Raw genomic sequence first — 22,055 nt, 5'->3', positions numbered from 1 at the left:
CCGTACGTGCGGCGGCCGGGCGGACGAGATAGACCACGTCTTACCGGCGCGGCCAGATGCGCCAAACCAATGGCTGCGCACATATGAAGGAACGAGACTAGGTAGGTACCTAAGGAAGAGAGAGGTAGACGTCTTCTGGTGCTTTGGTGCGCGCGCGCGTGCTATGTGGGGAAGGAAGCTGGGGAATCCTAGCGCAAGCAAGCCAGTCAGTTAGGTAGTAGGTACGTATGAGTAGGTACCTACGCAGCAAGTGGTGAGTGGCGCACCAACGGAAAAGCCAGGACCGAAACCGCCCCCCTCCTCCCTCCCTCCTCTCTTTCTCGCTCTCTTCCTCTGTCCCTGGCTTACACGTGAAGGTCCGAGAGGAAAGCCGGCGACGGCCACCCTAGGCAAAAGGGGGTCGGAACAGAAGCACAAAGAAAAGAGGTTCTGTCGACAAATAACAAAGACCTCTTGCTTGCGGGCGCTGGTACTTCCTATAATAGGAGTACCGGCTGCATGCCGGCTTGTGGGAAACTAACCTAGGTAGGTACTAAGCTACCTCGCTGCCTCCCCCACACTTTCACAAGCTCTGGCAGACCTAGACCTAGGTAAACAGGTAAGAGTCAAGACACATCCGTCTCTCCTCGCGCTCGTCGGCTACATCAGCGACACCCAACCAGTCATCCACCCTCCCTCCAGCCGAGCTCAGACGGAGAAAGGGCGCCTTCGAGCCACCTCATGTCGTAATATCCATGTGTATACTACGTACCTCACGTCAAGGCACCCCGGTACCGCATTGGCTATTGGCCAGAGGCACCTCTAGGTAGGCACCTACGCGGAGGGGAGTACATCCCTTTCCCGGTTAGATCTACGCACGGGGCGAATCTATGTCCCCAGAGCAATACGCCCGCCTCTGCTGCCTCCTGATATGGGTACTAACCGCGGCAGAGTACATACATACCGCATAGAAATAAATTCGAGCGAGATAGCTAACCCTTGGCATATACTGGGCACCTAAGGTGGGTAGATAATAAGGCAGTCGGTCTACCTACCTACCTACCTACCTACCTACCTCTAGGAGGGGTATGTAGGTACTTATGCTTGGGCGTTAGGTGCTGCTCGTGGACAATGGGGGAGGTATCAAAGGTGGCCGACTACTGCCGCCGCCGCCACCTCCTCCTCCGGCTTTGAATACGTCAAGCACCTAACTACTACCTGCCCTCTTACCTGCCGTCCGGGGAAGGGGGTACATACATCGCGAGCTTAGAGGTAGAGGTGGTTTAGATACGTACCTACCTCTGGGCACCCGGCAGGCATGAATAGGAAGAGAGAGGTACCTACAGGTGGACAACCTATCGCACTGATATCATTACATACCTACCTACTTACCTCTATATGTAGCTGGCAGCTTCTACTTCTACTCCTCCTCCCTCCCCCCCAGCCGCCCTGCCCGGCATATTATACCCGGCTCCCTTCCTCCCACCGCCGAACCTACACACATACATAAGTCTATACCGCCCGCCTCTTTCTACACCAGGAACCCCGTCCCCTCTTATCACACCCGTCTCTCCAATCCTACCCGTCTACCTCCCCGCCCCGTCGTCGGCTCCTTGGACAATCTTCTCCAAAGCAGTTACCGTGTGCCTTAGCTGCATCGCCCGCTCAGTCCTGCACAGAGTGGGCTACGCCGCTGCCCGACCCAGTTGTCGTCGCCCGTACTTTAATAACCGTAGGCATCCGCCGCTATTCTCCTTGGAAGGGTGGGCCAAGCAAGCATTCGGGTGAGTATAAGAGGTGTCTATGACACACGTATAACACATATATAACCCGTAACCCAACCCCCCTTACTGGTCCTCCAGGTTTCCCTTCTCCCCATTTGGTCGCCCTATAGACACATGTTGTCTTCTCTCCACCCAACCCCCTACGCTCCATTCCTCTCCATAGTCAACCCTCTCGGCTCATCCGACGTTGGGGTATACCATAAACTTACCTACTGAAACCCCCTTGGCTTACCCATCCGCTAGATCTCGGCCACCCTAGGGTTATCTCTATATATCCAGCTGCGTGTCTGTTGATGTGGAGTTGGTGAACACGATGGCGACCACCGACAGCATCCTCCAGGGCGTCAGCATCTCGGGCACCATACAGCCCGAGCACAAGAAGATCCTGACCCCCCAGGCCCTCGCCTTCCTCGCTCTGCTCCACCGGTCCTTCGATGGCACGCGGAAAGCGCTGCTCGAACGACGCGTGCTACGCCAGGCCGAGATAGACCGAGGCATCCTCCCCGACTTCCTACCCGAGACGCGGCACATCCGCGAGGACCCCACCTGGAAAGGCGCCCCTCCCGCCCCAGGGCTCGTCGACCGCCGCGTCGAGATCACGGGCCCCACCGACCGGAAGATGGTGGTGAATGCTCTGAACTCGGACGTCTGGACTTACATGGCGGATTTCGAAGGTGGGTGGTTATTATTGTCGCCCGAGGCTCAGTGGGAAGTGAAGGGGAGAGATGGCTAACGAAAAAGAACCTTGCGCAAAACAGACTCTAGCGCTCCGACATGGGACAACATGATCAATGGACAGGTCAACCTCTATGACGCCGTGCGGCGGGATGTAGACTTTAAGCTCGGGCCCAAGGAGTATAAGCTCCGGACGGACCGGACCCTACCGACCTTAATTGTGCGGCCGCGTGGGTGGCACTTGGTTGAGAAACATGTCACCGTGGACGGGGAGCCCATCTCCGGATCCCTGTTCGATTTCGGGCTGTACTTTTTCCACAACGCTGTCGAGGCGACGAAGCAGGGCTTCGGTCCGTACTTCTACCTGCCCAAGCTAGAGTCGCACCTGGAGGCGCGTCTGTGGAACGACGTCTTCAACCTGGCGCAGGACACCCTCGGCGTGCGACGCGGCACGATCCGGGCTACAGTCCTGATCGAGACGATCCTGGCCGCTTTCGAGATGGAGGAGATCATCTACGAGCTGCGCGACCACAGCTCCGGCCTCAACTGCGGCCGCTGGGACTACATCTTCAGCACGATCAAGAAGTTCCGCCAGAACAGCAACTTCGTGCTGCCCGATCGTGGCTCCGTTACCATGACGGTGCCCTTCATGGATGCCTACGTCAAGCTGCTAATCCAGACGTGCCACCGCCGTGGGGTGCACGCCATGGGTGGCATGGCTGCTCAGATCCCCATCAAGGATGATAAGGAGGCGAACGATCGCGCGATGGAGGGCGTGCGGGCCGACAAGCTGCGCGAGGTGCGCGCCGGCCACGACGGGTACGTCCTCCCTTCTTCCCGATTTCTTCTTGTTCCGCTCCCTCCATTCTCGCCCTCACTCGCTCCAGTTCGAGATTCCGGCTAACCTAAAATCCAGAACGTGGGTGGCGCACCCGGCACTGGCTTCCATCGCGTCCGAGATCTTTAACAAGCACATGCCGACGGCGAACCAGCTATTCCGACGGCGCGAGGATGTGGTCGTGGGTCAGAACGACTTGCTCAATATGAATGTACCCGGTAAGGTCACCGAGGAGGGTATCCGCAAGAACCTCAGCATCGGCCTCGGCTACATGGAGGCCTGGATTCGCGGTGTCGGCTGCGTGCCCATCAACTACCTGATGTAGGTCATCCCTTTTCCTCATTCCCCATGGTCTCGGACATGCTCCTTTAGGATATCTACTATTTGCCTCTTACCGATCTTGATTTTTTTGTTCCTATTCGCTCACACGCCAACACAGGGAGGACGCAGCGACGGCCGAGGTATCGCGGTCGCAGTTGTGGCAGTGGGTGCGGCACGGAGTGACGACGGCGGAGGGCAAGAAGGTAGATAAGGCGTACGCGCTGCAGCTGCTGCGAGAACAGACTGAGAAGCTGGCCGCTGCGGCGCCCAAAGGCCACCGGTACGCGCTCGCGTCGCAGTACTTCGCCGGGCAGGTAACTGGCGAGGATTACGCTGACTTCCTCACGACGCTGCTGTACGACGAGATTACGTCTGTGGGTAACGCCGCGCCCGCGAGCAAGCTATAGGTGAGACAAGCAAGATGGTTGTCTGGGGAAAAGATGGAGAGAGAAAGATAGCGGCTTGCGAGGTGAAAGTTGTAAATACCTGGGAAGAATGGCTTAAGGGGAAAGGATGTTCAACCGGTAATCGGCGACCGATGGCTCTAGGCAATCATATGCATTTGAACCGAGTTCCGGTTTTCGCCATAACTGGATATATATTTTATATAAACACGTTCGAGAAAATGACAAGAAATGTGACGATCAGGTCCTAATATTACCCCGCTGCCTGCGTGTCGGGTGCGACATATTAGCTATACAGGTATATCCTAAGTGTAGCAATGATAGTGTCCTCCTGCCGGAGCTATAGGGTAGATAAGACTACTTACACCCGAATTACCTAGCTACCTATATATACACACGACGCTTACAGCTGCCGCTTTCTGCTTACTCGTTGACAGCGACTTGCGAGACAAGGCAATGCGGTCGCCGGGATAGTGAATGCGCGCCCCTATCCCGATTTCTAGTCTCGTACTACCTAGGTAGCTACCAGGGCATAAAGTACGAATATCCCGGGAGGAAGGAAAAGGAGTTGTCGAAAATGAAAGCTCTTTGACTCGGGCATCTCGGGAAGACGAGATAGAGTGATGTTGAACGTGGAATTTGATTGACGTCGATCCGAACTCCTGATAGCTCGGGGGAGACGGGTTGAGTATGTAACAAAGCAAATAGTGCTATCAGGAATATGCGGGGACGGGCAGTAATTAGTCACGAAGATGACGTCACTACATATCGCATCGTGATCGATTTCGGGCTGCCGTCGATGGCGTGCTACCGGGCATGTCTCGAACGCGACGGCAACGCAACATCGCGACATCTCGATCCATCTTAGAAAACCCCGTACTTGACTAGCACCACTCCATTCGACCAGTACCAGTGCAATGACTTCTGCGTTGATCATCGGTGCTACTAGAGGCCTAGGTGCTGCTCTCGTCAGAGAATACGCCTCCAAGCCCTCGACGCTCGTCTACGCAACCACTCGATCTAGAGATGCACCCAGCGGGTTTCCGGGCGGCGTCAGATGGCTATCGAACATTGAGCTGACCGACCCCAAGGTTGGTGACAATCTCACCGGCCAGCTTAAAGGCGTAGAGCCTCTAGACGTGGTGGTAGGTTCGCAGGCCAAGGCTTCGAGTCCGTAAGGGCACGGTTGTTATTAACCCTCAAATGATCTGTCGATCTAGATCATCAACGCCGGACGATTCACGACGGAGGACTTCTCCGCCGAGAAGGGCCCCAACTGGGACGAGGAGGTGGCCATGTACACGACGAGCTCGGTAGCGCCGGTGTTCATCGTGCACAAGCTCACTCACGCCGGCCTCCTGAAGCAGGGCTCCAAGGTCGTCCTGGTGTCCAGCGAGGCAGGAAGCATCACGCTGCGGCACGAGAACGAGGGCGGTGGCAATTACGCGCACCACGCTAGCAAGGCCGCGCTGAACATGGCCGGCAAGCTCCTCAGCATCGACCTCAAGGAGCGCGGCGTCATCGTTAGCATCGTACACCCGGGCTTCATGCGCACCGATATGACCAAGGGCGTCGGCTTCGACAAGCACTGGGACTCGGGCGGTGGTGAGTCGTCCGAAGCAAGCAGGCCGACAACAGAATGGAAGCTAATACGTAGACGCGCCCCCCCGCCCTTTAGCCGTGACGCCAGAAGAGGCGGCCAGAAGTCTAGTGGAGTGGGCGGACAAGCTAGATATTAGCCATTCCGGGGAATATTGGGCGCCGCGTGGCCCGCGTAAGTGTCTTTCCCGGGCGATCTAGATCCGCGCATATTGCTTCTGCTGCTGACAACAACGGGGATTAGGGGATATCGGCATGGCTGAGACGGTGCTGGGGAAGAATCTCGGAACGCCCTTACTGCTGCCTTGGTAACTCGTATCCTGAAAGTTGAAGAGGCCTATTAGATGGGTGTATGTGTCTGCCTCCGTACACGATTTTTTTCTTTTTTCGATATAAACAGGTGTATGCTTGATGTGGGTGGTATGAACCAGCCAATCAAGGTAGACGGAACCCTATCTTGCCATCTCCGGCGACGACTTTTTCCATGTCTTTATGGTAGTAAGCAGATCACAATTGAGCCCAAACCGTTTCCAAATTTGATACTGGTAGATGGAATAGTACCTCTATAGTATGTAGGCTGGATAGGAACCTAAAAGGGGGGACGGTAAGCAGGGGACTGGCGGCTGGGCGGGAGGTACTTACCCCATTCTAACGATGATGCCAAGGGGGCCGGCCTTTCGACTTGCACAAGCCACTAAATATGGATGTGCGCACATCATCACACGGACACCGCGGGCACGCATTAGAAAAGGGGCCCTGACCATGTTAGAGATATCAATATTTCGATGCAAAGGCAAAGAGCTGACCGCCGAACACGTAGAGGCAAAAGGCTATGCCATATATTACGCACTATTCGTCACTTTTACGTACGATATCCCCGTCCCTATAGCACGTACATCGGCAACCTGGGCAACGGCTGTCAACGGTGGATATGCATTCGGGCTTGGACACAGGGACGACGGCGGGGAAGAATGCGATCTGATAGTTATCTAGCTCCGGGTCGTCCTCTAAAGTAGATTGTCTCCGAACGAGAAAGTTTTCAAGCGCACCCTCCTCTCAGACACGAGCGGAGCTTCCGCGGTGGGCTGGACGGGATGTGTCGACGGTCGAGGTCGAACTTGCTGACCATCGAGTGGACCTCTCTCGACGCCGTAAGCCTCGTGCCGCGATTTGGACCGTCCGCGAGGAGCGGGAGATATACCGAGGCTGTATCAGCGGATCTAGCTCTCGGCGTGGTGTAAGACGAGGCGAAGCCGAGACGACTTTCTGCCCATAAATATCTCCGACCCGATGGGCAGGTTGGGAGACGTGTAGAATACATTAGCAGGAGGCGGACTTTTTATTGTCGACGGTTTCCAACCCGATACTGCCATTGTCATTTCAAGAATACGTTCCGCCGCGCCGGCGGTTGACCCTTCGCCATTCACACAGACAAATTGGCAGAGACCATTGTAGGCCAAAACAACCCAAAGCTAGGTAGCTAGATCAACAATGACGGATGATTCGGACAGGGTCGCGAGGGCTGCGTATCACCGTATTTGTGAGGTCCGTTTTCTTTCCCGCGGCCGGCCGGATTATGCATTGAACAGCCCCTTAGACACGTGACTGGCGACGAAGCGAAAAGCGGACGCGCTATACGCCTACATAAATACCAGGTACCCAATATACCTGTCGTGTACCTGCCTGCTTCCAAGACCTCCCGTCTGCAAGCCATTTATAGGCATGCATTACTGCGCCTAATCCCCCTAACGACTGCTCCTGCATGTACCTGGCATACAGTACCTTTACGTACCTGCACCACACGGTGGAAGTACAAGAACTACCCCTAATGGTAAGGGTGTGGTCCAGACGTCCCGATATTCCCCCTTTCCCCCCCTTTCTTATTTTTGTAGGGCGAGGTCGAGTCGGTTCAGCGAAGCTGACAAATGGGTTACGCGTCAGGGACAAGAACGAGTTCACATAGGATCGTCTTTCGCAATCCGAGCCCCGGGCTTGCTCCCGAGGTAACGGTATGTGGCACGCACGGTAGCGTTAAGGTCGGGTTAGGTGGGCGATCACACACAGATATATATATATATGGATAGCTAGACGTGCAGCGATAACCGTCACCAGCCATTTCTTTAGGATAAACAGAATACGGACGCATTAGTTCCCCCCCCCTCCTCCCCCCCAGCCGGCTCAAAAGGAGGTGGATACGTGCAGACATCTGTGTGCGTAGGTAGATATACACGTAGGCGGACCGCGTTCGAGATCAGGAGTCGAGTTTGGCCTGGTCTCGGCAGACTTCGAGGATCGGAATACAACCTTAGGTTAGGGGAGTCCGGTTTTGCTGGAGCGTTGTTATTACGGGCGATGTTGCAGGTGACATCTTGTAGGAGAAAGGTAATCTCCTGAAGGAGGCGGATTGGGCGGGCTAATAATCCGTCGAGGACGCAGCACACGTATCGACGACGTCTTCCTCGCTCCCTTTATACTATACCCTCCTCTCCAGAATGCGAAGGCATGACGAGGTTGGACTCCCCCGTCTGGTCTGATAGGTTGACCCGACAATGGTGCAAGTGCGGTAAGGAACAATGTTGCTGGGGTCTCCCCATCTGGCAGCAGCGGCGGGACAATTGTAGGCCGGCCAATGGCGTAGCGGTTCAGCTTATTGTTGCTCATGCTTATGTATACGATCCAATCCACTCGAACCATCGGGTTTCTAGACCTGTCTTCATTTTCCCGATGGCCTTCCATTTCTTGCCCCCTTGGCTCCCACACATGTATGTACACATATGTACTTGTATTCCGTGGTATATTATGTGCAAAAGATATACGAGGATATATGGATGGATGAGCGGGTAGGTTATCTCCTGAGGTATGCAACAGTCGCACTGAAACTATACACGCTCATTGCCTTAATTACTCATACCTACGCGGTAGCCACCTACACGTACTCAATGTATGTACATCCGGTCTTCTCTGTTAGGATAGGAGGTACCCAGAGGTATCGGCCACCCCAGAAGGATTGCTCAAGATACAGGCCGAGTAGGTACCTGCCAATACGAGGCACAACGCCTGCAATACGCACCTCCTAACCGGCCTAGGTAGGCTACGTACTTTGACGTATTACTTGCCGATTTAAGTAGGTCGCCGCCGAGGTTTACTGGGTAGGTGCCCTAACACTTTGATGTAAGCCATATGCCATGCGCAGCAGCATGATATGTAGGCATGTAAGGCAGCAGGTCGGTCGGTCAGTTTGGTTAGCATGGTGGCTCTCATAAGTCTTGGGAGATACGTGAAGTACATATACCTAGTAGGCATGTGATGGCTGTGCGTAATGACATGTGCACGTATATTACAGCTGTGTAGGAGATCAGGCACCCTAACGCACGTGTACCATAGGTAGGCACCTACCTACCTGTATGAGTAGTACCTTGATTTCTCCCAGGTGGGTGTAGGTAATTACGTACGCGCCTGGGGAAGATATTACCTAGGTATCTAGTCTAGGCGGTAATTGATTCGATGTTGGATTCCATGGTGTATAGTAGCGCTCCGAACAGCAAGCACTATGCACGTGTGTGCATATGCCATCCTGCTGTGCTGGGTCAGGATGGGCGGCTATTCCCGATCGAGTATTTACCGCCAGACTAAATCGCGTGGTGGGTGCTAGCGACCGTTTAGGAATGCCACCGATCCCCAAAGCCAAAAAGGTTGATGGTGCCTCTGTGCTTCCCTAAGGATCTGTCACAGTGTCTCAGGTGGTCACAGGCCTTTTACGTACCTATATTATTAGCATTACCTCACTACTACGTCCATGTTGGGTGCCGAAAGCCTGTAGGTAATTTAAGCATGTATAGCATGCTAGTGCCTGGCTTGCTCCCTCTATGCGTATACGAAGTAGCTACGCAACCCTGGGAGGTAGGAGGTAGGTAGGTACAATAGACGGGCACCTAAGGTACTGCGTAGTACCTCGTAAGTGGAATCCGGCGGTCTCTGCCCCGCCAGTTGCCGTTCGTTAATCTCCATTAAAATCAACCCTCTCTCTTCCCCCTGACCCTGTTTTAAACGAGCCCGGACAGGGCCCCTTTCCTCGCCATTCGTACCTAAATCAAAAGAAGCCCACCACGGGCAACAGTGCACTGCTGCGCACCTACATACGTACATGCGTGCCGGGCAGTTTTGGCGTCGCTGGATCAGGGGGGGGATCTCCTTGCGGCGAGGGCCCTCGACCTGGAGAAGCGGGAGGGGTAAAAAGCCCAAATAAAATTAAAAAATTAGAAGAAGACGGCCGAAAAGAGGAAGGGAGGAAGAGCCGAGCCGAAAAGGCATTAGCAGAAATCTAGGGTACCTGCCGCCATCCGACTCTGCATAGGAAACCCCAGGCAAAACCAACGGAAGGACACGCAGAGAGAGAGAGAAGACAACAGCTTCCCCCAACACTCGTCGAATCCCTCCCTGGCTACCTCCCGTCCGGCTGACCTTGCCGACTTTATTTCCTAAGCAGCGCAACTGATCCTCGTTTTTCTGCACTTCTTGGCCGCTCACTTCTCGCTCTTCTCGCCCTCTCGCTCTCTCGCTCCCTCTCCCTATTTTTCCCTCGCGCTATTTCTCTCCTCCCCAGGCATCCATCCAGCCATACTGCAAGTCGCCTCGAAGGGCCCAAGGCGCGCGGAATAAGGAGGGATCTCAAGACCGGACCTCTCCTTGTTTCCATCAGCGACAGCAACTCCTCCTCGTGGAACGGCAACCCAAGAAATCGCCCCAACCCGATCCGACTGTCCGACCGGACGGAAGAAACTCGCCTCGCTTCATTTATCGATCGACCAGTCGGACGTATTGGCGTAGCTCGACGGACGTAGCCTTCGTTCTCGCCCGCCTCCTCTTCTTAGGGTTCCTTGCATAAACGGTCCAACACAAGAACGCGTGTTGCCGCACCCAAGGGCCGAAATAACGCTCAGCGAGACTTCGGGCTTATTCTTTTCCTATCCATCCATCGATCGATCCATTTCTAGCCGCCCCCGTCTCTCTCTCGACCCACGAGCTGACCACCGCCGCCGCCGCCGCTGCCGAGTCAGTCATCAACTTGGCTACCGCACTTGGAAGCGTTTCGCCACAGTGTACATCGCGGCCCCCTACGTGCCTCAAGCGCCTTTTTTTGTAACAAAGTTGCTCGACAGCTTGATTGGCGTCTCTTGAACTCTCCTCTGAATTCCGCTTTCCCTCGTACCGACGCGCGCGCGCATATACGGACAAATTAGATCTTTTGGATCGTCGTTGGACCCGTGTCGTGCTAGGTTTCGAGAGGGCCGGCAAAGATCATTGGCTTCGTGCGGGAAACGCTTCCAAGCCTCCGAGGTCAGAAAACATCATAGTTCTCTGACGATCGCGGCCCATCTTCTTTCACCCCTGACGCAACCTCGCCAGGAATTCTGCAGTGTTGTCCTCTTCCACGTTCGGCTCTGAACTCTTAACAAAAGTCAGCTATTGGTTGACTGGGCACTTCTCCCGGCTCTTTGATTACCAGTACGGGGCCGGCAAGCACCCCCTGCGAGACAACGAACCCGCACTAGAAACAGGGAAACAAGGGGATTCCGTACACCATGTCCTCCACCTCACATTCAGCAGATCTACTTGGTAAGTAGCACATGGCGTAGTAGTCGGGAAGCGAAGACGTCCCAGCTCCGCCGCCCCCTTTCCCCCCCCCTCCCCTTCGCGTTCCCTTTCCTTTCCCATCTCGAACACCAACTGCTGCGATAAAGGGGAGCCGTGTTAGGCAACGGTCCACTTAACATATCCAGCGGCCTGTTTCATTTGCAGTGGTAGACGTTTCACAATTGCCTATCATAGTCATCTTCGCATTGCAACAAATCTGCATTGATCCGATCAGCTAACCGACTTTCTTCCGTTTGCTATTCATAGGTCTGTTTGATAACAATTCGTCCGCTCAATCCCCTGGTCTGACGCTTAATCTCTCATCAAACAACCCCTTTCGTAATCGTGCGGCATCGCCCGCCAGCCTATCTACTCCTCCCCGTTCCCCATTTGATGATCCTCCTCCCCGACCGACCTCGAGAAATCCTTTCCTCGATCCATCCAACAAACCTGTTGCTGCCAGTTCCGTCTCGCTCGATAAGATGGCATCTAAAGGCCAGAAGTCGCCTACGGTCGAGGACCTATTTGTAAGTTCGCTTTTCTAGTCTCGCCCTGGTCCGCGAAACCGGTTATTAATCCTCGCTCTCAGAACAACTTGTCGTTTGACGATAAGGAGGCCAAACCCCGACCGCCCCCAGGCCGACCTCCGATGAATCGCCCTCCAGGTGCCCCCCCTCGAGGCGAAAACAACCCTCCGCGAGGTCGTGGCCCAACGTCTTCCTCGTCTCATCGGCCTACTCGATCGCAAGAAGAAGCATTGAGAGCGCGCAGGGCGCACGGTACCGGGAATGGGGAGAAGCTCATCGATATTGGCTCTCCCAAGAGAACGGCGGATCGTCGCCCACGACGCAATAGCGACTCGTCTGTGATAGAGAAGCCGCTAACCGAAGAAGAAAAGAAGGCACGTGAGCTTAAGCGTAAGGAGGGCGAGCGGCGCCATCGCGATGGCAAGGACAAGAGCCGGGGAGGCCGAAAGCTCGATATCATTGATCAGCTCGATGCCACCAGCATTTATGGAACAGGACGTGAGTATTTTGAGGAGACCGAACGCAAAGGATTCCCGGCCTTACACTTTCTTAGTATTCCACCATGATGGCCCATTCGACGCCTGCAATCCGAGCCGAAACCGCAAGGGAAGTCGCCGCGCCCCCATGCAGGCGTTTGCTAAGGACTCTGCGAATAACTCGATCGGAGGCGCAGGCCCCTTGAATCAACGACCCGACCACGCACAGTTCATGGGACATGATCCTCACGACGCTTCTAGTATGTTCGGAAGTGTGGGTAAGGAGTCAAAGAGCGAGACGACGTTTTTTGATCCTAAGCAGGCGAGCGAATTCGTCACGGGCGAAGAGACACTAGGTCTTGGATCCTCGACGTTTTTGGAGGGCACTCCGGCTGCCCGTACCGCAATCCAGCGTAACCAGGCCGAGGCACAGGAGGGCTTGGAACAAGGATTGGGCAGGAAGAAATCAGTTGTGCAACGTTTCCGAAGCATGAAGCGTGCACCGCGCGATTACGGCGAGTCGGGGCGAATTACGAGCCCAGACAGCAATTATGGCTCGCGCTCGGCCGACCTTCCCAACGGGAGTAACAATGGCGAGAGGAACCCCTTCTTCAACGAGTACGACAAGGCCGACGAGCGCATCTCTGTCCAGCGTAAGGGTTCGAACGCGATGACCCCAAACAGCCCACCACCCCCTCTACCAAATACGGCCCCCGAGCGCCGAGCAACTAGCGACGGTCCTGGGTCGCCCGAGTCTCCCAAGGGATCGAAGGGGCCAGATGGCTTCCTATCGCGTGTCAGGAGCCTGAAGGGCGGTCGGCGACAGCGACCGGACCCGCCCAGCAGAGACGTACCACCGTCGGCTCCGGGTATGGCTATCTAAACCTCTCGAGAAATGGACAGTGTTAACGAATCGTGTCTGGGTACAGTGGCCAGATACTAGGTAACGGCTACATCGAGATCGGCCGGGGCGGATTTCAGCGGTCATAGTAGGGACGAGGAGGGTGGGATGGCTTTTTTTTTCCTTCCTGAGCTTCGGATTTGCCGTTGGCCTAGTGCGGTGGAACTTAGGACAAAACGTGGACAAAACGTGGACGCCTCGCAGGTTCTTCTCGGAGAAAGTAACAGTGTTGGCATGGGTTGGTTGTGGAAGAATAACAGAGGGAAGGGTTTCCGCGCGCTAACAATTTACGCGTCCAAGCCTTTCATACCTCCATCTTCTCCTACCCTTCTTCGCGCCGTGTACGACGCCCAGGGGAGGGGCCGCCCGCAACACCGTTCGGCTATCCCTCGATACCATTGTGGGGAAAGCAAGAGAGGGAAACAAGAGTGGAGGGAATACTGCTGCCGGTGGCTAGGCAAAGCTCGCCCAGAATGAACTCAATGAAGAAAGCTTCTAATTACTTGACAGTGCTGGTTAGAAATATGCAGAAATGCTCTCTTCCTGGGCAGTAGTGTAATTAATATGTAGATACATGTATGTAGTGTTGTTCAACTCGGGATTGAGAAAGCAAGTTGCCTTCGATAATAGACGTGGAAATATGCATATCCAAGGACGCACCGGCTCGGCAGGGAGACGGAATCAAGAAATTCTGCAGCCTCTGTGCGACATGCGGCAACAGGCTCTGATACCGAGAGGCTTTGATACTCTGGTCTCGACTGTGTCATGGTACATTCTTCAGTGGAGAGTATTTGATAACGTAGAGGCATCGGGAACTTATGAGTAGAAATGTCGAGGCATTTGATACGTACATTACCTCGCCAACCGGGTAATCGCTAATTCATCAATATAATATGCAGGTACCCGATAGATGAGTGTAGGCCTCGGGTTGTTCCCCTTGTTCGTCTTCTCCTTCAACCTACCGCCTTGCACCGATGACGAGTAACACCGACGCCGCCGCCACCTCTGCCAACCGTACTATTTGCTGCTCATCCACGACCACCACACGCTATAAGTGGGGGTTTAACGAGCCGTGATACATACCGGCCGTGCGACCCCGTCAGACGGCATGAGCGCGGAGGAAACCGACGTCGCCACCAGCGCCGTAGTCGGCCCCGCGTCCTCGACGTCTCCGCGTCCGTCTTCCTCGCCGTCGCCGGCGGGCCCGCAGTACGTACCCACGTCTGGCGCAACGCTGTACGGGCTCGAGGTGCGGCGACTGCGGGAGAGGCTGTTGCCGACGACGACGACGACGAAGCAGGGGGGTGGATGGGGAAACGGGGACAGGCTACGGATGCGCACAGGGTGCGCCGAGATCGACGGCGGCGCGCTGCTCGGCGGCGGGTTCGAGCGCGGCACCATCGTCGGCGTGAGTGCCGAGGAAGCGGACTTTGGGGTGTTGGTAAGTTTCCGGCCCGGTCTGGCTATTCGTTCGCGTCTGCGTGTGGGCGTGGAGAGGCGTCTTCGTCTATGTGTTGTGACGATCTAGCCTTCTTTTTCTTTTTCCCTTCTCTAAGATATACGAAAAAAAAAAAACAAGACTGAAGCTGATAGAACCCTTTCTAAGGGGGAAAGGTGTGGTATGGCAAGGCGAGCGGATTAAGTAAATGCTGACAAAGGGGCTCGAGGGTTAGGTCGGGTTGCAGACGGTCGCACGAGCGCTCGTCTCTGACCATAGCGGCGAGGGGATTGGAGGCGGAAAGCCCGAGAGCACGGGGGCAAATAGGCTGCGGGCCGCTGTCGTCACCACGCTGCCCCCCGCCGCGATCCTGCCGTTGCTGCGGGACGTGGTCGCGGCGCAAGCGAGAGCTAGGTTCGCGACGGGCCACAGGCCACGGGGAACGGAGGAGGTAGAGGAGGTGGTGAAAGGGATAGTAAGGAGTTGCCTAGAGCGCGTCTCGATCTCCCGCATCTTCGATATCGAGGGCTTGTGGGAGGTGATTAGAGAGCTAGAGACCCCTATCTCTACTACTCCTGATGCTAGGACTGAGGGTGCTCAGATAGCTAGCCCCAGCGGGAAAGATGGGGGGGCAGATCCTATACGGTCTACCACCGCCCAAGAAGAAGAGGCGCAGGCAGTTTTCCCCGAGTCGTTGGTCTCGGAGCCGTCCCCTAGTAAAGTTTCCGGAAACGACGAGGATAGTGATGCTGATCTCGGGCTGGTCGTAGCAGACCCCCCCGTGCCCGAACTGCCCCCAAGGACTCATAAGACAGAAATACAAGATAGCGAGGACGACGAAGACGGAGGCCTGGATTCTTCGCCACCACCGATGATTGCTTCTCCCCGGGCGAAACTACCCATAACCCTGCCCTCTCTTCGCTCACCTCGCTCGCCTCTCCTCCGACCTCCCCCTTCCCAACTGCCCCCTGCCGCACCACCGACCACCTCAACCCCCAGAGAGCCAGCGGGCGGTGTTCGCGAGGACAACGCCGAGAAAGCGGCGGGAGACGAGGAGAGGAGCGGGCGGGAAGCGGGAGCCGAGAAGGGCGAGAACGAACCGACCCCGACCTTGCCCGACATCATCCTGGTGACGCACTTCTCGTCGCTGCTGGCGGGCCTGTTCGCGCGCGCCGGCGACCACGGCAAGGCGGCCGCGCACGCGACGCTGCAGCTGCTGGCCGCGCACCTGCGGCACCTGTGCCGCGCGCCCGCGCCGCCGCTCGTCATGCTCCTCAACACGACCACGGCCACGGCCACGACCGCCGCCGCCGCCGCCGCCCCTGCGCCTGCGCCGACGCTGCGGTCCGTCTTCAGCGCGGCGCCGGCGCCCGCACGGCCGCGCAGCAAGCCTGCGTTCGGCGCGACGTTCGCACAGCTCCTTGACCTGCATCTGCTGTGCACGCGGGTGCCGCGCTCGCCCGCCGACGCCCGCCGCTGCTGGGTCGTCGAGGTGCTGCTCGACGAGCTCGGGGTGTGGGAGCGGGCCACGGAGGCAAGCGGCGGCGGGGGCGAGGAAGGGAGGAACGCCGGCGGTAGCGGGGGCGACGGCGGCACAGGAGGGAGGTGGCAGAGACGTAGTCGAGAGCAGCGCTGGGGCGCCGTGGACGTGCGCGCCGGCGTCACGATCGTCGACGCCTTTCCCGGACCAGGGTCATAAAAGGTGGTAGACTTGCTCTGGGGGGCGAAGAGTCACATGTGCCCTATACTACGGATGTAAAGCCGCACCTAGAGGCGGCGGAAGGCTTGCTTGCTTGGGTCAGGTATCACGTCAAAATTCTTGCGGCTGCGTTCGATATCAACCATAGTAACTTGTCAACCTGTGAGATTAAATAGAGCGAGATCAAGCTTCTCCGCTTCCCCTCCCCCGCCCTTCTCTAGGAGCGATTTGCAAATTCTGAACGCTGTTCCCATTAGAGCATCTCCCCTCCTTTTTGGTCGCGACTGGTCCTAACCTACGTCTATATCACAGAGATCACCTACGAAGAGATGCATCATCCCATCTCTAACCAACTACCCAGTACCTACTACTTTGCTCCACCCTACAGCTCGCCGGCCGCGGGCTCCTGCTCATTCTGCGAGCCCCCGTCGCGCTCGAGGTACGGGTCGAGCCGGGCGACCAGCTCGCCGACGGGGATCCCGCCGTCGAGGTCGAGGTCCCAGGACGCGGGCCGGCCGTGCTGCCGCGGCGGGATGAGGATGTCGTCGACGGCCTGGATGACGCCGTCGCGCGCCAGGCCGTCCTCGAGGGCGATGTGGACGCGGCCGTTGATCAGGACCCGGACGAAGCCGTACCAGCGCGTGACGTCGACGGCGAGGTGGGCGTCGCCGAGCAGCGTCGGCAGGTCGAGGTGGTAGTGCCTCGCGCCCTCGCCTCGCTTCTTCTCGCCGTCTTCATAGTAGTCGTCGTCGTCGCCTTCGCCGCCGTCCTCCTCCCCCTTCTTCTTCCCATAGAACTTGTCTGTGTACAGCGTCTCGTTGACGACGATATGGTACTGGAGCAGCGCCTTGAGGTAGGTCAGTCCCTTCTCCGTGTTGAAAAGGAAGGCATTGGCGCCGGGGCCGAGCCGCTCGAAGGCGGTGTTGGTGGGCGCGAAGAGCGTCAGGCCCGTCAGTTCCGGCCTGTCGTCGCCGTCGCCGTCGCCGTCACCGTGACGGTGGTGCGATAGCCCGGTCTTCTCGGCGGCAAGCTGGAGGGTGGAGAATTTAGTCGGGAACAGAGAGATGACCTTTCCTGCCGGCGGCGGCGGGACCAGGATGCTCTCCACGCCGTGGATGATGCCGTTCTTGGTTTCCTGTATTAAGGGAGTGGTGGAATTAGCGTGCGTGACTCTTGTGAGATGCAAACGAAGATGCTGAAAAGGAGACGTACGATATTGGCCACGACGACCTTGCTGTAGAAATTCAACCTCAGGCCGAATAGGCTCAAGCCAACCCGCAGCCTCTGCGGGCGCCCACCCAGATGCTCCTCGATCAGGCTGGTCGGCAGGGTGTGATGGAAGAGCACGCGGCCGACGGGGTAGAGGCCGGGAACGATGTGGTACTGGATGACCTTCTCGATGAACTCCTTCGGGACGTCGTCGTGGTGCGGGATATGCTCAAAGGCCTTGTTCGTCGGCACGAAGGCGGTCACGTTCGCCGAGGTGCTGTTGAGCTTCTCGACCAGGTCCGGATAGTCGTCGACGAGGGCGGCAAACTTGGTGGTGTAGTTCGAGGCGTGGATTGCCTGGTACACGGTCAAGTTCGTCTGGCCGCCGTGGTGCCCCGACTCGCCGGGCTTGCTGGTGTAGTCGCGCGAGGGGAGGAAATCGACGACCTTGGGCAAGAAGCTACTGAGCTTGCCGGCCCGGGTATTGAGGGTGTCGAGGGCGGCGTCAAAGGCGTTACCCGACGACGACAGTAGGTCATCGACAGGGCCAGACAGCTTGTGCCACCATGGAGAGGAGGAGGACGACGCCTTCTCAGTGGGCCCGTTGGTGTCGAGTGCCAGCTGCTCGGCGGTGGCCTCGTCGGGAATAACGAAGGCGGCGGCGGCAGCCACAAAGGGCAGGACTACGGTGGCGTATTTCATGTCGACGATGTCGATACGCTTGGTTGGTAGATTGGTTGGTTGCTCACTCTCTCTCGCTCTCCTGATGACCACTTGGTGATCGGTTGAGCAGCTCAGGGTCTACGGAAGTAGGAAGGGGAATGAGAAACCGCTCTGCCTAGGACCCAGGGGGCTTCGCCTTATAAGACGTACCTACCTACCTGCCTAGCAGTAGTAAGTCCTTTTTTCCCTCCGTCTTCCCCTCCTCCTCCCTCTGCCTGTGCGAGGGGGATGGGGCGCGCTCCTCTAGCGACCACTTACGTCAAGCTGTGTGTATCAATTAGGCAATGGAGGCGCGTCAGACCTGGAATCACAAAGGGGACAGGGTGAGGGATGGAGTGGAACACGCAATCGGCTGGAGACCTACGCCCAGGCCCGGGACCTACGGAAGGGCGATTTGCTGGATCCTCTCGTTCGTTCGCCTCCCTCTCTCTCCCTCTCTCTCGATCTCTCTCAACGGACCAACGGCAGGGCTGGACGGCGTTGCTGGGGCCGAGTTGGGTGATTTCTACTCGTGCTCGCGTTATGGATCCTCCTTCGTCATGACCTTCGTACCTCAGCCCACCTCGGAGAAGAGTGCGAAAGGCCAGGCCGCCCGAGCCCCAAAGCGGCAAGGTCTAGGTACCCGCCTACGTAAGCTATGGAGGCACCTCGTAACGCATGCATCCGCTGGACAGGTACCTCTGGGCAAGGTATTCCATAGGTATCTACAGGTTGGAGGCATGCTGAGCGTGTACATGAGAAGCTGCTTGTCTACTCGTAAGCAGGTACCGATGACTTCTCGAGGGAGGTACTGGTATGTATACGTGTAGCTCGCAATTACTTACGGTTAGTTGCTCCTTAAATGCCGTATGTGCATACATGCTGCTATAGGCATATACTGTAGTATACGTACCTAGGGACTTCTCCAAAACAACCTAGCAAGACCGGAACTGCTTCATTTCTCGCCAAGCTCCTAATGACTTATTCCACTTATCTCGATCACGAATCCGGGAATTCGATGGCGTACTCTCTCTCCTGTCCCCCTCGCCGCGGATCGGCACGCAGGCAGTCGAGTCCTCCCGCCTAAGTAGTATTCTTCTGTTTGCCCGCCTCGACCGCCACCGCGGATCCGGCCTCGCCATTTTCGGAGTCGTGCCCGACGATTGAAGACGACGTCGATGCATGGTCGGTTGTGTGTTTCCTGCCCTTCTGTCAGCAAGCATGCCCACTCCGCCCTCGCCCTACCCTGCGTATCGTCGATAGTGAAGTCTGTGTGGCTTACCCCTGCTGCTTGGTGTGCCAATGCAAAATCCACGTCGCTACGATGAGCATCACGGCGCAGCCGAGACAGAACGGGAATCCCTTCGGATACCGCGGTTGGTCCAGCGTCGGAAACGTGAGGATCTGTGTCCAAGCCGTCGAAGACTGCGCGAGGATGTTGATCATGACCAACGTGAATCCCCGCTCTTCTGGCGAGTCTCTCAGCAGGTTGTTTACCCATCCGTGGAATACGCTCGACAACGAGATCGCCCAGTACCCCGACGAGAACGCGAACCAAATCGCTCCTTCGGGCACGCCATGCCAGATCGTCAGGATGAGAAGTGCCACCGCGTTCCACGTGCTGGCGAACGTGATGGCCCACGCCGGACCCATGAACAGGTCCGAGGCGAAACACGTGAACAGCGTGTAGGGTATGGCTAGCGCAGCTTGGATCGTCCCGAACTGGTTCACCTGCGGCGTCGTGTACCGGTTTAGGCTCTTGATCCAGAGCAAGAAGGTGCCTGTGTTTAGATAGACACCGGCGTTCCAGAACAGCACGTCGACTAGCACTACCACCCAGAACCGTGTGCTCACGAGAATCTTCTTGATCGTGCCGACCTGGAACTTCCCCTGGAAAGCGTGGCCACCTCTCGCTAGTCGCTTCCGGCTGATTTCGAGATCGCTTTCCGTCAGGATCCAGGGATTCGGTTTCTGTAAGCTACCGGGCAGCAGAAAGTATCCGAGGATGCCAACTGGGATGGTGATCACGGCGCAGATGATGTACATCCACCTCCAGCCAGCTAGGCCGTTGACTCCTTCCAGAGCGCTTGTCGTGGCGGACGTGATCAGCCCCGCCGTCAGGGTACCGAGACCGACGCCTAAGTAGAAGACGCCGCCGCGACGGGCGATCTCGTGGCCGCGGTACCAGCTTCCAAATACGTAGTGCATGGCTGGGAAGAAAGCTGCCTAGGATAAGTCAGCAACTCGGCGTTGGCGTGAGCTCGAACCAAGGCACGGCAAACCTCGAACCAACCGACGAAAAATCTGTACGCTGCCATTTCCGCAAAGGAATTCCCGCGGTATTGAAGCAGCGTGAAGATCCCCCAGAGGACGTCCAGCGACGGGATAAGCCAGTACATCGGAATATACGTGAACAAGAACAGAAACGGGATTTGCCCGAGCACGGCGCCCACGATATACATCGTCTGCAATCTGACGAGCTCATTGCCGTAGAACCCGAGGTCCTCCTTCATCCCAGAGACATAAGCGTTATCTTTTCAGGTGATTAGTTATAACCGTTTGAAACCATCACATCGGAAGTGCCGACTCGACGACGCGAGGCGGCGCGAGGCTGCTCACTCAGGTTGGCTTGGTCGATGTACTTCACCCAGTAGGCGAGCAGCGCATAGGGCACGACGATCAAGTCGAGCTTGATAATGAACCGACGCTCCTCGGGCGTGTCGTCGTCCGAATACCATTGTAACTTCCACCACGCCGATCTCCGAACAACGTTAGTATTCCCAGGTCCCGGGTTGTCGGCATCCATCATTTCGCGCGCACTGTTCTATACACACACGCTTGAGTTGAGGAGACGAATAGGGTATCGTTGGTAGACGGTGGTACACGTCCTCATCTCTTCATCTTCGAAAAAAATAGCTGAGGCTGCACGCTACTTAACTATAGCCATCTTTGCCGCGGTGCTCGTGCCATAGAAGATTGACGATATCTTCTTCTCCGGTTGCACCATTGCGCGATGGGCGCCGCAGATTGTACGATATCCGGATTCATACATAAGCCGATGACGTGCTCGCGCGCGGGGGGGGGCGTTGATGATATCCGCAGGGATCATACAACGTTACCCTTCAGAATCAACCATACATACACATACACACTTCTGGCCCGGCCCGACTATGCATTCTTGCCCTCGGCATAGTCTAGGACGTGGGTAGTTATCGCGAGAATACTATCACACTTTAATAGCCGTCACTAGAGAAAACCTGACAGGGTTATAGATATCCTGCTTGGTAGGGCTTGGCGGAAAGAGACTATACGAATGGTTGGCTATTCGTTAGTTATCTATGCGTGTCGAAGGGCCTCCGCGATATGATTTGCCTTCGAAGTTACGTAGATTCAACACCAGACAGCAGCGCAGAGGTCTATTTTTGAGGAATGGGCAGTATCTTGACGCCTTCTGTTATCCTGTGTGAAAAGGGGGGCATCTGGGATTATGAGTGGGCCGGCTCGACCAGGAGAATATCAGAGAGTGGTCAAGCGGCACCATCCCCCCCCAACGCTTTCCTGGTCGTTGTAACACTGTGCGGCGCCATTACGCGGCAGAAGCATCAAGTGAATGATATGGGTCGATCCACGCGTATGCATTTTTCTATACTGCTGGGGGAAGAGAGGGCAAGGCACACACTTATCGACAGTGGGGGCTTGATATCATAGGCATATTAGTTGCTGGAGGAAGGAAAATCATTAGACGGGAGGGGGAAGGGGGGTTCTAGCGAAAGAAAGGGGGTAATTTATTATATTATGTGCTATTAAATAGCTATACCAGAAATGCGCAGGTGCTTAAACAGAATATATAGGTATGAGTAGATATCTGG

The 22,055-nt window shown here is 56.4% G+C and overlaps 6 protein-coding genes across 6 annotated transcripts; 4 read left to right on the top strand and 2 right to left on the bottom strand.

The window, feature by feature from the left end:
- Positions 1 to 1,769: 1,769 nt before the first annotated feature.
- On the top strand, positions 1,770 to 4,211 carry GGS23DRAFT_578741 (malate synthase, glyoxysomal). Its single transcript, XM_051517009.1, has 4 exons — positions 1,770 to 2,437; positions 2,522 to 3,257; positions 3,355 to 3,597; positions 3,716 to 4,211. Exons 1-4 carry the CDS (start codon positions 2,077 to 2,079, stop codon positions 4,002 to 4,004), a joined length of 1,629 nt encoding a protein of 542 aa, XP_051369801.1. The 5' UTR covers positions 1,770 to 2,076; the 3' UTR covers positions 4,005 to 4,211.
- GGS23DRAFT_578737 (oxidoreductase) lies at positions 4,212 to 5,921 on the top strand. The gene is made up of 4 exons (XM_051517008.1): positions 4,212 to 4,265; positions 4,366 to 5,146; positions 5,222 to 5,606; positions 5,680 to 5,921. The coding sequence occupies exons 2-4, from the start codon at positions 4,919 to 4,921 to the stop codon at positions 5,799 to 5,801; spliced, it is 735 nt and encodes a 244-aa protein (XP_051369800.1). The 5' UTR covers positions 4,212 to 4,265; positions 4,366 to 4,918; the 3' UTR covers positions 5,802 to 5,921.
- A 5,274-nt stretch (positions 5,922 to 11,195) lies between these two features.
- Positions 11,196 to 13,831, top strand: GGS23DRAFT_578727 (Pal1-domain-containing protein). Its single transcript, XM_051517007.1, has 4 exons — positions 11,196 to 11,761; positions 11,824 to 12,259; positions 12,315 to 13,106; positions 13,167 to 13,831. Exons 1-4 carry the CDS (start codon positions 11,717 to 11,719, stop codon positions 13,178 to 13,180), a joined length of 1,287 nt encoding a protein of 428 aa, XP_051369799.1. The 5' UTR covers positions 11,196 to 11,716; the 3' UTR covers positions 13,181 to 13,831.
- Positions 13,832 to 14,047: 216 nt separating this feature from the next.
- GGS23DRAFT_613261 (uncharacterized protein) lies at positions 14,048 to 16,471 on the top strand. The gene is made up of 2 exons (XM_051520558.1): positions 14,048 to 14,579; positions 14,812 to 16,471. Exons 1-2 carry the CDS (start codon positions 14,247 to 14,249, stop codon positions 16,273 to 16,275), a joined length of 1,797 nt encoding a protein of 598 aa, XP_051369798.1. The 5' UTR covers positions 14,048 to 14,246; the 3' UTR covers positions 16,276 to 16,471.
- GGS23DRAFT_578721 (FAS1 domain-containing protein) lies at positions 16,382 to 18,594 on the bottom strand. Its single transcript, XM_051517006.1, has 4 exons — positions 18,572 to 18,594; positions 18,366 to 18,471; positions 17,488 to 18,285; positions 16,382 to 17,410 (listed from the first exon to the last, which is right to left on the bottom strand). Exons 3-4 carry the CDS (start codon positions 18,184 to 18,186, stop codon positions 16,658 to 16,660), a joined length of 1,452 nt encoding a protein of 483 aa, XP_051369797.1. The 5' UTR covers positions 18,187 to 18,285; positions 18,366 to 18,471; positions 18,572 to 18,594; the 3' UTR covers positions 16,382 to 16,657.
- Positions 18,595 to 19,240: 646 nt separating this feature from the next.
- On the bottom strand, positions 19,241 to 21,305 carry GGS23DRAFT_208146 (vitamin H transporter). The gene is made up of 3 exons (XM_051511857.1): positions 20,806 to 21,305; positions 20,469 to 20,719; positions 19,241 to 20,412 (listed from the first exon to the last, which is right to left on the bottom strand). The coding sequence occupies exons 1-3, from the start codon at positions 20,993 to 20,995 to the stop codon at positions 19,465 to 19,467; spliced, it is 1,389 nt and encodes a 462-aa protein (XP_051369796.1). The 5' UTR covers positions 20,996 to 21,305; the 3' UTR covers positions 19,241 to 19,464.
- Positions 21,306 to 22,055: the final 750 nt, after the last annotated feature.

The sequence above is a fragment of the Durotheca rogersii genome, assembly GCF_024521655.1.
Source record: "Durotheca rogersii strain YMJ 92031201 chromosome Unknown GGS23scaffold_20, whole genome shotgun sequence".
NCBI classification, from domain to species: Eukaryota; Fungi; Ascomycota; class Sordariomycetes; order Xylariales; family Xylariaceae; genus Durotheca; species Durotheca rogersii.
The sequence above is the reverse complement of the archived record's forward strand: the minus strand, read 5'-3'. Positions and strand labels throughout refer to the sequence as shown.